Source organism: Carettochelys insculpta, chromosome 8 (assembly GCF_033958435.1).
Source record: "Carettochelys insculpta isolate YL-2023 chromosome 8, ASM3395843v1, whole genome shotgun sequence".
In the NCBI taxonomy this organism is placed as follows: Eukaryota; Metazoa; Chordata; order Testudines; family Carettochelyidae; genus Carettochelys; species Carettochelys insculpta.
Genome location: NC_134144.1, coordinates 37265600 through 37280215, shown reverse-complemented (window position 1 = coordinate 37280215; position 14616 = coordinate 37265600). Strand labels below are relative to the sequence as shown.

The following is a 14616-nucleotide window of genomic DNA, read 5'->3' as shown; positions in this document are numbered from 1 at the left end:
GACACGGTGCTGTAGTGAAGCTCTTGGAGTAACGGGTATTGACTGAATGCCACTGCCCTCTTGTGAGCGCTACTGGGAGAGAAGCGCAGGGTGGGGGCAGAGCTAGGATGCAGCGATTACATACGGGGGGGCGCAGGATGGCAGTGCAAGAGGGATCTCAGAAGGGGCCCAGGGGGCGCCTGGCATGCGGCCATGTGCCTGGTTGGTGTCACTGAGCTGTGGCCTGGGAGAGCTGCAGCGGCCGGGCCTGCCCGGCGGGAGCCTTGGTCAGCTGTCAGCGCGAGCGGGGGCGCGGCGACAGAGCAGCGGTAGTGGAGGCAGCCGCTACTCCGCCGCTCGGCAGTGGCAGCAGCCTCGGACGGAGCAGTAAGTAGCGGCCGCGCGCTGAGTCATCGCCCTGCTCCCGCCCCTCCCGCGTGGGCGTCGCGTGGGTGCTGGGGTTTTGCCGGCCGCCTCCCGCGAGGGAGCAGCGCCGCGCGCTCGGGTTCTTGGCGGGATTCGCCTGGGCGCCGAGGGGCTTCTGCTGGCTTCCCCGCCGGGCGCTTCCAACCCGGAGCAGGGCAAGGCCAGTCCCCGGCCTGCGACCGCCTGCGCAGGGAGCCCCGCGTGGGCATGGGCCGAGCCCTACGGAGTTGCACGTCCCCGGCGAGCGCCCTGCGCGCCCAAGGGCCGTTCCATTGCGCTGGCGCCTCGCCAGTCACGTGAGCCCCGGACCAGGCAGCGGCGACCCGCGCTCGTTGCTCGCGCCTTGGACTCCGCATGGGGTAGAGTGAACGTGTTAAGTCACGTGGGTGCCAGTTGCCATTTCACCTGCCTGTGGTGCGTGCTGAGCGCTCTGCTGTGTCCGTAAGTAGTGGAAGCTTGGACGGATGAGTGAGGAGGAGTATAAATATATGGCTGGAGAATGGGAAGGGGGCGGGAATCAGGAAAGCCAAAGCATAATGGAATTGCAGCTGGCAAGGGATGTGAAGGGCAACAAGAAGGGCCTCTTCAGGTATGTTAAATACGAGGGTGATCAGGGAGGGTGTGGGGCCGTCACTAGATAAGGGAGGTGACCTAGTGACAGGTGATGTGGGAAAGGCTGAAGTACCCAAAGCTTTTGTTGTTTCAGTCTTCATGGACGAGATCAGCTCCCCGACTATGGCACTAGGCAATGCAGTATGGGGAGGAGGTGGGCAGCCCTGGGTAGGGAAAGACCAGGTTAAGAGCTATTTAGAAAAGTTTGATGCACACAAATATATGGGTTCAGATTTAATTCATCTAAGGGCTCTGAGGGATTTGGCAGATATCATTGCAGAGCCTTTGGCTATGATCTTTGAAAACTTGTGGCGATCAGGAGAGGTCCCAGATGATTGGAAAAAGGCAAATGTAGTGCCCATCTTTAAAAGAGGAATGAAGGACAATCCAAAGAACTATAGACTGGTCAGCCTCACCTCTGTCCCCAGAAAAATCATGGAGGGAATCCTCAAGGAATCCCTTTTGGAGCCCTTGGAAGAGGGGAAAGTGATCAAGAGCAGTCAACATGGATTCGCCAAGGGCAAGTTGTGCCTGACCAATCTAATTAGCTTCTATGATGAAGTAACTAGCTCTGTGGACATGGGGAAGTCAATGGATGTGATATACCTTGACTTCAGTAAAGCTTTTGATACAGTCTCCCACAATATTCTTGCCCATAAGTTAAGGAAGTATGGATTGGATACATAGAGTGTAAGATGGATGGAAAACAGGCTTGACACATGGGCCCAACAGGTAGTGGTCAATGGCTCAATGTCTGGTTGGCGGTTGGTTTCAAGTGGAGTGCCCCAAGGATCAGTTCTAGGGCTGGTACTAGTCATCATCTTTATTAATGACCTGGATGAGAGGATGGATTGCACCCTCAGCAACTTTGCAGATGACACTAGTCTTGGGGGTCAGGTAGATACATTGGAGGGTAGGGATAGGGTCCAGAGTGGCCTAGACAAATTGGAGGATTGGATCAAAAGAAATGTGATGAGGTTCAACAAGGACAAGTGCAGAGTGCTGCACTTGGGACAGAAGAATCCCAAACACTGTTACAGGCTGGGGACCGACTGGCTAAGCAGCAGTGCAGGAGAAAACGACCTGGGGATTACAATGGATGAGAAGCTGGATATGAGTCAACAGTGTGCCCTTGTAGCCAAGTAGGCTAATGGCACATTGGGGTGCATCAGGAGAAGCATTTCCAGCAGATCTAGAGAATTATTATTCCCCTCTACTCAGCTCTGGTGAGGTTCATCTGGAGTACTGCATCCAGTTCTGGGCCCCCCAGTATAGAAAGGATGTGGACAGTGGAAGGCAATGAAGATGATTAGGGGTCTGAAGCACATAACCTATGAGGAGAGGCTGAGAGATTTGGGCTCGTTTAGTTTGCCCAAGAGAAGACTGGGGGCATGATTTGATAGCAGTCTTCAACTTTCTGAAAGGGGGCTCTAAAGAGGATGGAGAAAAACTGTTCTCAATGGTGACAGATGACAGAACAAGGAGCAATGGTCTCAAGTTACAGAGAGAGAGGTGCAGGTTGGATATTAGCAAAAATTATTTCACCAGGAGGGTGGTGAAGGACTGGAATGTGTTACCAAGAGAGGTGGTGCAATATCCATCCCTAGAGGTTTTTAAGTCCCAGCATGACATAGTCATGGCTGGGATGATTTAGATGGGGTTGATCCTGCTTTAGGCAGGGGGTTGGACTAGATGACCTTCTGAGTTCCCTTCACAGAATCATAGAATTCTAGGACTGGAAGTCCAATAATTTGACTAGCTCAACCCAGCAAAGCCTGTGAGACACAGTGTTAGAAGTGGAGAAAGAAACTCATCCGTATGCACCGAGTTCACTAGCCCCCTCCGGATGTGGTTGACTGTGTGAAGCCACGAACAAAACCTTCTTGGGAAATGCATGTGAGCGTGCTTAGTGCCTGGGAAAGATTTTGCCTTTTGGACTGCAGCATTGAGACATGGACTATCAACACATTCAATGCTGGCTGCCCATAGCAATTTGAGTAACTGAAATTTGTCCCCTTTTGTTTGACATTTATTCCAGCAATGGCTCTGAGCGGGGAAGAGGACTACACTTATATTTACAACGATCTTTCCCACCCTCTGGATTTCCTGCAGGCTTTTGGAACATTTTACCGGGATGGCTTATTTACTGATATTACTCTTCAGTGTGCTTCTGGTGTGATCTTCCTTTGTCACAAAGCTGTTTTAGCAGCGTGTAGCAATTATTTTAAGGCAATGTTCACAGCTGACATGAAAGAAAAATCTAAAAATAAGATCAAACTTCCTGAGGTCAGCGACACTATATTGGAGGCTCTTGTGAATTATGCATACACATCACGGATCCAAATAACGGAGAGTAATGTTCAAAGTCTCCTCCAAGCTGCGGATCTCCTCCAGTTTGTGTCAGTAAAGAAAGCGTGTGAGCAGTTTCTGGTAAGGCATGTAGATACTGCCAACTGCCTAGGGATGCACTCCTTCGCAGAATATCACCTTTGTTCTGAGCTAGAAAAAGAATCTAGGAGGATATTGTTATCAAGATTTGAGGAAGTGTGGAGGCAGGAAGAATTTCTGGAAATCAGCAATGAGAAACTCCTATTTATTCTCTCCAGAGAGAATCTCAACGTTTGGAAAGAAGAGGCAGCTATAGAACCTGTAGTTAAATGGATAGCACATGACATGGAGAAAAGAATTGAATGCATTTTTGATCTGCTGAGCTGCCTCAAAATAGATTTAAATGAAATGTATTTAAGATCTGCCTTAAGCTTGTGGAAGAAACACCAACTTAATGAAAACAAGATACGATCTCTGATATACAGTGCATTAAACTCCAACCCAAAAGACAGTTCCAAAAGGCTCACAGCAGCTATGTATGTGATTGGAGGATATTACTGGCATCCTTTATCAGAAGTCCATGTGTGGGATCCTTTAACTAATGTGTGGATCCAAGGCACAGATATGCCTGACCACACAAGGGAGAGCTATGGGGTCACTAGTCTGGGACCCAACATCTATGTAACAGGGGGCTACAGAACAGACAATATAGAAGCCCTTGATACTATGTGGATATATAACAGTGAAACTGATGAATGGACGGAAGGCTGTGCCATGCTTATTGCAAGGTACTATCACTGCGCAGTTACTTTGTGTGGCTGTGTATATGCCTTGGGGGGCTACAGAAAAGGGGCACCAACACAAGAAGCAGAATTCTATGACCCCTTAAAAAAGAAATGGGTTCCAATTGCAAACATGATCAAAGGTATGTAACCTTTCCTATGGTTGGTTAGTGCCTCAATATCTCTCTTTTTTCACTTGCCACCTGTAAGTTCCACAAGCCACATTTTAGGGCCTGATCCAAGCTTACTAAAGTAAATTTGAATCCTTCTGTTATTGTCCGTGACTTGCAACATCTGAACACTGTATCCAGCAACATTAATGTGAACTTACAGGTAATGTTGCTCAGGTTAACTACAGCCTCTCAAGCCAAGTTTCTGTAAAGGCGTAGAAGAGTCACTGTGCAATTTCAGCCCTTCTTGTGCTGAGTGGACATTCAGAAGGAGATTTTTGGAGCCAAAAGTTGAATTCCAATAAAATTATAATATTTTAATTCAAATTGTACTCTAATGAAAATAGCATTTAACTTTAGTTCCAGGCAGAAGTGTTGAGTAACCTCAACTCCTATTAAGTTTTTCTTGGTATGAAAGTGATTATCTAAACAGGGTATTTAAAATTCCCTATGAACTTAAAATAGTTTTAAAATAAGTTAAATTTCCATCCTCAACGTGATAGTTCACCTTGAGTATGTTCAGTATTGTTGTAGCCATGTGAAACCCAGGTTATGAGAAAGGTGAGATAATATCTTTTATTGGACCAGCTTCTGTTGGTGAGAGAGACAAGCTGTGACTCTTAGTACTTCTATAAGACCTGAAGAAGAGTTCTGTGTAGTTTTAAAGCTCGTTTCACAAACCAACAGAAGTTGGTCCAATAGAAGATATTACCTCACCCGCACTGTCAGTATTTAAGTTCAGCAAAACTACATACCTGAAATACAAAGGTTACACGTTCCTTTCTGTGATCTGAAAGGATTGATATTAACATGCAATAAAATATTTAAGAAGCTATATTGTTTCAATGTACTTTGCCTTATATTGACAAGAAAAGGTGTCATAAGCATTCTCTCTGATGCTTTTATTACACATTTATTTAAATACAGTACTTAGAAATAGATTTTTATACAGTAAACCCTCCCAGCGATGGCACTTGGGAAGAGCTGTTCCCCTTTTGACAGAGGGATCTCTTCTTCTCTCACCTGTGTGACGGTGGCAGCTGCCTTTGCTCCACCAGCCAGCAGCCTTTTAATGGGGAGATCTCTGTTAACAAGGGGCTCCCCCCCGGCGATGGCATTGAGGGTACCCCAGGCCTCTCTGCCCCAGCGGCAGCAACTGCTGCAGCTGAGCTGGCTAACAGCCAGCCAGCCAGCAGCTTTTAACTTGGGGATCCCTGTTAACAAGGGGATATGCACCTCCCCAGTGGTGGCACCCCAGAGCTGAGTTGGCTGAGCAAAGTGCTCTGGCAGCTCTCTTCGTCTTTAAGAGGGGGATCTCTTGCTCCAGGCTGCGGCAGCTGATGCTGACCTGGTGGCCCCGCACCTTCGCCCCCAACTTGTGCTTATTTTGAGTTATGCCTGACTTTCCCAGAACGTCACTCTCATGCAAATCAAGGGTCTACTGTGCTAAAATATTAATTAACAAGTTACTTCAACTTTGTGTAATTGATGGAACTGGCAGTGAGTATTCTGCAGAGTATTCTGAAGGTGTGCTATGCATTTAATACTGTAAATAGGTGTTGGAAATGCTACAGCCTGCGTCCTGCGTGAAGTCATCTATGTAACTGGAGGTCACTATGGTTACAGGGGAAGCTGCACCTATGACAAAATTCAAAGCTACCATTCAGGTAGCAATGAATGGAGCATAGTTACTACAAGTCCACATCCAGGTAAACAGAAACATTTCCTTTTGGAATATAAAATTTGACAAGAAGTTTTCATGATCTTTATCATTTCTTTAGATAATGTTCGTTTGTAAAGAGAATAAGCTTCAGGTGCTGTAATGCATGCTAAATCCCCACTGTAAAGTTAACACTTAGCAAAATATTTGGTCATTTAGCCATCAAATAAGTGCTTAATGATGATATATGAAAGGGGTTAAATATTATAATGCTGTTTGCTGTGTTTTTGTATCTGTTCTGGTCCCAGGAGACACAAGGTAGGTGAAGCAGTAGCTCTGCTTCCTTCCCCACACCTGAAAGAGAGAGCTCTTTGTAACTTGAAAGCACATAGCTTCCACCAACAGCAGCCAGTCCAACAAAAGATTATCACCTTGCCTAACTTCTCCTTACAAATACTATAAAAAGGGAAAACGAGATTTAGAAAAAAGAAAATTCTGAACGCCTGGCCAAAATAACTTTTTGAAGCTTGTTTTGAATTGTTTTCTATGTACAGTTTGGTAAGGGAACATGAGAGTTTGTTTAAAAGATCTGCTTTACAGAACTTCTAGCAGTATTTTAAAATAAGTAGCCAGAGTGTACTGAAATGCAGATGAAGAATTATTTCATTGTTCTTATTTGTGTGTATCTGTGCTTTAAGGATTCTGAAGAACAATGGGGTGTTAGTATTAAAGTCAATATAAAAGATAAATCATTGTTTTAATGATCCCTGATGGATACATTCGGTAGCAGTATAACCTGGTTGTTAATTACCATGGAAACCCCTTTGTTGGAGATGTTGCTGGTCATGTTTTCATTTTCAGTACGGTGGCCATCCATCCCATTTACACTAGCACTGTTCTGTATTTTAAGTGTCAGGCAGCTGTTCTGACTTTTTTAAACAAATGGGCAAATTGTCCTGTATATTCACACCTCCTGCTGAGCTGCCTGTTCCACTTGTCAGCACAGCTGCAGCAGCCTCCTGCTTATGATTGCAGGTAAAGCAACCAGCTGCCAGCAGCACATGCCTTCATGTTCTGTCCGACCAAGCAGGATGTGCAGACAGCAGTAGAGGCAGCCCAGAGCTCTGCCATACATATGGGATGAGGCTGGTTATGTTTGGGCCAGTGTGTCGTCCCTCCATGACGTCCAGGCTAGGTGGGATGCAGGGGTGGGTGGGAAGGAGCCCACCAACGGCACCCCACCCCAGCACCCCAGTGGTGTGGGACAGTAGCCTAGTTCCCAGTACCCTGTGGTGTGGGACAATTGATGATCCCCTCCCTCCACTGGGCACTTGACCACATAGCTAAGGAGCCCCATCACAGGGAGGGCAGTGCAGGGGAGCTGTCCTGTGGAGTGGCAGCCCAGTTCCTGCCACCTCGTGGCACAAGGCAACCCAATCTTTGCAGAAGTGTTGTAAGGCTCCTGCTGTGGTTGATTCCTGGCATGTTTTGTGAGTGTGTAGGAGTTATTATTTTAGGCTTGTTCTGTAATGCTTTTCTACCTAAGAAGAATAAATGTACTTTGCTGGGAAGGTTGTGTGGTAACTCTGCTGACGATTCACTGTTCAGACTTTGGAGAAGAGGCAATGCACAGAGGCTGGCTTATAGGCAAACAGGTTTGTAAGCAGATTGTAACAGCATATAGCTGTGGGCCCTTAATACCTCTGTTTGGAGAGAAGGACACAAATCTCCATCCAAGAGAGATGATGCCTGGGAGCTTGAATAATTAAGTGGGTGCCCTTGAGAGACCACAGAGAGTGACTACAGATGCAGTTACTCTGAAACTGTGACACTCAGGTAGCCTCAGTTTCACCAACTAGCTAAGACTGCTTAAGATTTATTATTCTAAATTAAACTATTTTCCCTGTCTTTCTGAAGAATATGGGTTGTGTTCCGTTGCCTTACAAAACAAGCTCTATCTTGTGGGTGGACAAACTGCAATCACTGACTGCTATGACCCAGAACAAAATGAATGGAAGCAGATGGCGCATACGATAGAAAGAAGAATGGAAAGTGGTGCAGTTGTCGTGAACGGATGCATCTATATAACAGGAGGATATTCCTATTCAAAAGGAACATACTTGCAGAGTATTGAGAAATATGATCCTGAGCTTAATAAATGGGAAGTAGTTGGCAATCTTCCCAGTCCTATGCGTTCTCATGGTTGTGTCTGTGTTTACAGCGTCTAACAATCTGAATATCATGTCTGTCAAGAGATAAGCAAGTAAAGTAGCTGTACCCATAGAGATTGTCTTCAGCAATGTATTTAATGTCTGTATTAAAATTCACCTCATAAATGCTGTGATAGTATTATACACAATTTAATTTTGAAAATAAATTCACCAGTTATTGTCATAAAGGTTTACAAATCATCTTTACACAATATACTTCCTGTGGACACACAGGGCGTCATGTAAAAATACTAATTTGTGTTTTTTAACCACTGGAGGGAATCATGCTCAAGGTTTTTCACATTGCTAAGAGGACTGATTATCGAAAGACTTTGCACATCTATGGACTTGGTTTTCAAGTGAAATGTTTGTTAATAGCCATATTAAAATTACTATTGTTTAGTTACTCTCATAAGCTGATTGACTTAAGATATTTTGCTAGTCCACTTTCAAAACCCCATACAAAACATAGATAGGAGACATTCACCCTACTGCTCTAGGAGTAGAACAGTGCTCTTGGTATCAAAGATTCAAGTTAGAGACCTGGTAATTCCTTTGTTCCTGTACTGAAAAGCTGCCAGCAGCATAATGGGAGAACCTCAATTGCTCTACAGTGACCTCCTCTCAGGAATGTTGTAGACTGACTCCAGAGAATGACTACATGCCTTTTAGGGTGGAAAAATATTGGCAGGGAATCTACGGTATCCTTCGAAGTACAAACACCTTGGGTACAGATAAGAAAAACAGAGTTATATTTTATATAATTGTTTTCACAGCAGGATCTCCAAAATACTCAACCATGACGTAGGTACTTCTAGTGCAGTGAGTGAGACAAACACAGAAGCCACACAAACTCAGCAAAAAGTTTAGCGATAGAATACTGCTTAGGGTAGTGAATTAATCCATCAGTCCTTTCAGAAGCGTGATATGGATCTTAAACTTCTGCTTAGAGAGCTCAGATGTGCAGAAAAAAGTTCATTTTAACTATCCTTTATTGCACTCTGATCCCTACATTGCAGCAAAAACAATGGGAAGTCCTGTGGCACCTTATGTTCTAATAAATGTTAGTCTATAAGCTTTTGTAGGCAAAGGCCCACTCTGTCAGATGCATGGAGTGGAAATTCCAGACTTACACCTGCCTCTGGAATCGCCACTCCAGTGCATCTGATGAAGTGGGTCCTTGCCCATGAAAGCTTAAGCTCCAATAAATGTTAGTCTGTAAAGTGCCACAGGACTTCTCATAGTCTGTATCCACAAAAACAAACACGGCTGCCCCTCTGATACATTACACCAAGGTGATTTTGAACACCGAGCATAAGGTACTGGGTACAGTCTACACGAAAGGTTTGAACCCAGCTTGTCTTCTTACAAACATTTTGATGTATAAAATGTGTTCAGTCCCACCTCAGGGATGTTGTTAAATTGCATTTGGTTGACTAGGTTATTGCTTCAAAAGGTTTTATGGTGTACTGTTTCTGTACTTTTATTGTGGGGTGTTTAACATATTGCTTGTTTTTTTCCATGTCATGCACCTAGATGTCATATTTTATATATACAGTAATTGAAATACACACCAACCTCACAGGGCAATTATTTTTATGCCGTCTTTTGTTTTCTTTTAAAGTATCACCACTGTAGTACCTGGACACCTTACAAAATTAAAGATCCTGTATACTTAACAAAAAAGGAATTTCTTTCACTTGCCTATAAAGCCACTATCAGATAGTGATGAGAGGCCAGTGATTGATCCTACCAGAGCTGTCAGGGGTCTACCACACATCCTATAGGGATTCAAATAGTGGGTGCGTACACGCCTGCTTCCAGCTAAAAGGCCCTCCCCCATGGGAGGGATCCACTGGACTGTGAAACCCAAATAATTATGGGGGACAACTGAAAAGAAAACAGGGACAGGCATGGAAGTCATAGGATTAAAATGAGGGAGTTGGAAGGGGACACTGATCAGAGAGTCCTGGAGGCATTGAGGCTTCCAGTGGATACTGACCAGAGGAGCTCTGCCTGGATGCTTGAGTGGCTAGAGAAGTGCAAGTGGAACCCACACTTGCAGTTTCCCCCACCCCCACTGATCACCCCATGTCTTATAAATGGCCATCTTGTCCATAGCTAGAGGAGGTTGATGAGATCCAGTGACTTTGTGGGGTGTGAGAGGCTCAGTTGGTGTGTGGAGAGGTGCAGCCAGAACCTCAACAGGAGGTTCCGGAGGAGATTGAAGAGGGCCTGAAGTCAGCTGCATTCAATATAGATATGTGCCAAAGTCTGCTGTACACCACAGAAGGAACAAGTGTCAGGTACGGGGTTAGCTGCACCAAGTACAGACCAGTGCTCACAGCACCCTGGAGGATTTTCCAGCCAAAGTTCCTGAAGGGTCTACTGCTGGTTGTTGGAAAAAACAAAACAAAACTGCCCAAACAGTTATTGACAGATAGAAATACATGGAGGGTAAAAAGAAAATAAACGTTCTCCTTATTTACAAAGAATTCTAAACCTACTCTAGGAAATTTTAGAGTACATATATTTCAGATTTGTAGTATTTCCCCTCTAAGCTGTAAAAATATTGAATTATCCTCTTGCTCCCTTTTTTGTACAGTTCTATTCTGCTATGGCATTGAGCATTGGTAAGCATGTTTGCACTAAAATCTGAATTTCAGTGTAAAATGAGAAGACGTATTCTTTGTTGTCTTGATGTCGGTAAACTTCCCATTATGAGACTCCTGCATGTAGTGAGAATTGTGAGCTGGACTTTGTTCAATTGTCAAGACCTCACTCTTCTAGTTTCTTTAAGCAACCTCTATTAAGATCAATCAATAGTTTTCCCCTGGGCTTTAACTATCTAATGCTTTTGAATGGGGTGGCTAGACAAGTTGGTACAAAGTGGAGTGAAAAGCAAAGACACTAGAGAAAGCTTACAGATGAGATACACCTGCTATATGTTCATTCCCCCATCCACATTTTCTTTTCTCCCTTTGTTTGGAACTATTTTTTTTTTAATTTTAAAAGGTAAATGGAAGACTAAAAGCAATATTACTACAGCATAAATCAAGGTTGCAGGGCCGCTTGCTCTAGTAAAGGAAGCAGGCAAGCACACCTATACCAGATCAGGTGCTCCCAATTTGCGCAATTGAGAGAGGAGCCTGTAACAGCACCTGGGGTTATAAAAAATCAGGGCAGTTGGGCAGCAGAATGGGGTCTAGTGAGGTAGTATAGAATAGTGTGAGGGAAGGTGAGCTTGAAGGCAGTGGAGGAGTTTGCCAACCTCTTCAGAAGTGGCTGTAGAGAATCTGTGAAAAAGGCTGGGGAGAATGAAGGCTGCTCCTTTGGCAAAGATGCTGTGCTACCACCAGAGAAGAGGTGCAGGTTTCTGCTAGCATAAAAGGGTTGGTAATCCAGTTGGAAGGGGTGGGGTGAGGTGACTGTCCTGTTACAGGGACAGGAGAGAGTTTTTGCTGGTGGGTGCCAAGGCTGTATGTTTCATGTACTATTTGGCCTAAACTGGGGGAATTCTGAACTATCAGAAAGCTGACTATGATAGCAGTATTTTCAAGAACCCACTGCAACAGATTTACATTGTGATGTTTAAACTCTGAGGCAATCCTGCATTCACGCTAAGGGGATGATTATATAATTACCTGGTTTTTAATGAAAATGGGAATTAAAATGAAATGCCTAAATTGAATCACTTCAAGTGTTTAGTACTAATCTGTAGTGATATTTTATTACAGACAATATCATTATGTTGAACAGTTTTTGAAGTAAATGTAAAACTCAGTGCAATGTTTTTAATAAACTTCAACAAACTGTCAGTGTGGAGCATTTCATTAGTCACCTTAATGACAATTTCTATTAAACAATGGTGCAAACACCCTTCTCAACAAATCTTATATATCACAGGTATTTTTATCATGTCAAGTTCTTAATTTTTTTTTCTCTTTTAGTGTGTAATAGCTCTGCTTCCCTGACACAGTTAGTTTGTCTTAAACTGGATTTCTAGCTCCTATAGTAAGGCATTATTAATCTCAAGATTTACAATAGGCTTTGAGCACTGACTGTAGGGACCCTTCAAAGAATCCAAGGGTGGGTTAAGATGCAGAAGGGTGAAGCTTCTTTCTTCTCTCTGCCCTAAGGAAAAAGCTTTTTAAGGCCAAATAAGGCATTACATTAAAATATCTCTATTGACTACTATGCTGGAGGTGAGAAAATGCTAGTTAAAGCCCTAGCCTCAGTTTTACACATTTAGCAGTCCCATTAAAGTTAATGTTACAATGGCAGGTTGGAGCCTAAATTATCTGACTATCAGGACTCCAGCGTACTAGGATTTTTCTTTTTCTGCCCCAAGTAATGCTGCTGCTGTTGGCATTTAATGTCCAAAGCCATCTGAAAGTCTTTGATATAAAATGTTAAAATTTTTTCTACCTATGTTCATTAACATCTTGCTAATTTTACAGGGAAACATGCTGTTAAAGAGCATGGTGGGTAGGTTTCTTTTCAGAGTTGTGCCTGATCATTATGTCAGCTACCCACAAAAGCTAGGATCCAGAACAGGGAATTTAGTGTTATGACTCTCAGGCTACATCTACACTAGCACTCCTCTTTTGAAAGAGGCATGCAAATGAGGTGCAGCTCTTTCAAAAATAAAGCCCATCTTCAAAAGAAACCCTTATTCCAAATTTTTTTAAAGGAGTAAGGGTTCTTTCAAAAACAGGGCTTCTTTTTTAAAGAGTTGCATCTATACTGCTTTTCTTCTTTCTAAAGAATAGGCAAATGAGGTGCCAGATACTTAAATCTGCACCTCATTTGCATGTCTTTTGAAAGAGGAATGCTAGTGTAGCCATAGCTTCACTGTTGAATTGTCTAGTCACAGGAACAACATTGCACTCCATGAAGCCTGAGTTCAGTGCATAAGCTGTTTCCGCAATATGGTGGGAGATGTCCTTTTTTTAGGCTGAAAGATACAGCACAGGCATAATCCTAGAGTGAGGCAATAGTACACAAACAAGTTAGAGAAGTGCCTAAAGTGAAGATGCAGTTGTTTGCCGAAGAAAAACTTACCTAGTATATGGGTTTAGGCAGTTATTGAAAGCTCTCTGGACTGCAGTTGTGCCTTGGTATGTCTGTAGATGGCGCCCAAAGTGCCTAGAGTGTCATACAGTTACTTTGGGGGTTAGCAAGTACCTTTTTCAGCTAGAGAATTTTTTAGCATGAACTTGATGGTATGTATTAAAACTTCTAGATCATGTCTAGGTGGCAAATACTGTGCTCTGTATGCTAGTCTAATGGTCAGTTGTGCTTTCTTCTAGAAATAAGAGCATTGAAAAGTCCAGCCCCCTGGGGTGCAGCAGGACCAAATGAACCTTTAACATGCTTTAAGAGTGAAGGTGGGGGTTAAGAGTAGCCTTCCCCTACCCAAAGGGGGGTTCCAAAGAGGATGGAGAGAGGCTGTTCTCAGGGGTGACAAATAATAAAGACCCAGGCTTAGTATCTCAGAAATTCAACAAGATTAGATAAAAGACTGGTTAAGTATAAAGGATTTGTAGACTCAATTACTTTTAATCATCAGAAGGCTACTAAGGCCCAGCAGTGGAAGTGATAAAAAGTTCTTAGCTGGTTCTAGCAGAAGCCTATATACTTAAAAATCTTACTAATGGTCAAAAAGTAAGTGCAGTTGTTGACAAAAAAACCATATGCGTCTAATGCTCCTTAGAAAGACTGCAGTAAGATTCCTGAATGGAACATCTATAGTGCTCTGACTGAAGGAAGTGTAGACTCTCCTTAGAGCAGGCTTCATTGGTGTCACTGTGAATATGTTTAAAAAAATTGCTCACATCAGTCAACAGTTTGGCAGAAACTCACCCACTGGTGGCACTGAATGAGACATGAGTTTTAGTGCAGGAAAACCGTCAGTCACATAAGGTTAAATCAAGGACCAACTAGACATAGGTAGCAGGAGGGCAAAGAGCCCCTCCCGTTCTAGGGGTTGCTCCGCGGCCTGAGGCTGGTCAGGTTTCTCTCACACCACACACTTGTGCCGCAGCACCGCTCTCAGCCTCGAGGGGTCACAGTAGGGCATCATCCCACAGTGTGCTCTGGCCTAGGCTTAAGGGCGAGGTTTGCAAATCTTGCTCACCACCGTTCATCCGGTTCAGCTCAACCCTCTTGTAAACTGCTGCTAGCGTCTGCGGAGGGGGTCCCTGGTCGGTCACAGCTCGCAGCACGCTTACACTAGGGTTCCGGCCCTGCGAGGCTGGGGCAGGGCTCGCGGCGCGCTCCTGCCTGAGGCTGGCACCGGAATAGCTGTGCACCGCCGCGGGGCAGCCCCCGGCGGGGAGCGGTTGGCGCCGGAGCTCCAGCAGGAGGCGGAACTCGGAACCCGGCCCGGCCCTGCAGCCCCACGTGCGCCAGGCGGGGCCTGCAAGCCGCAGGGAATGCTGGGATTG

General features: G+C 44.4%; 1 protein-coding gene across 3 annotated transcripts; it reads left to right on the top strand.

Annotated features, from left to right (window-relative positions):
• Nucleotides 1–158: 158 nt before the first annotated feature.
• Nucleotides 159–9853, top strand: KLHL23 (kelch like family member 23). 3 transcript variants are annotated; one of them, XM_075001615.1, is made up of 4 exons: nucleotides 159–366; nucleotides 3056–4270; nucleotides 5854–6006; nucleotides 7875–9853. In XM_075001615.1, exons 2-4 carry the CDS (start codon nucleotides 3058–3060, stop codon nucleotides 8183–8185), a joined length of 1677 nt encoding a protein of 558 aa, XP_074857716.1. In that variant the 5' UTR covers nucleotides 159–366; nucleotides 3056–3057; the 3' UTR covers nucleotides 8186–9853. The 3 variants fall into 3 exon arrangements, with proteins under 3 accessions (XP_074857716.1, XP_074857715.1, XP_074857717.1); XM_075001614.1 differs by lacking the exon at nucleotides 159–366 and adding an exon at nucleotides 407–846; XM_075001616.1 differs by lacking the exon at nucleotides 159–366 and adding an exon at nucleotides 858–994.
• Nucleotides 9854–14616: the final 4763 nt, after the last annotated feature.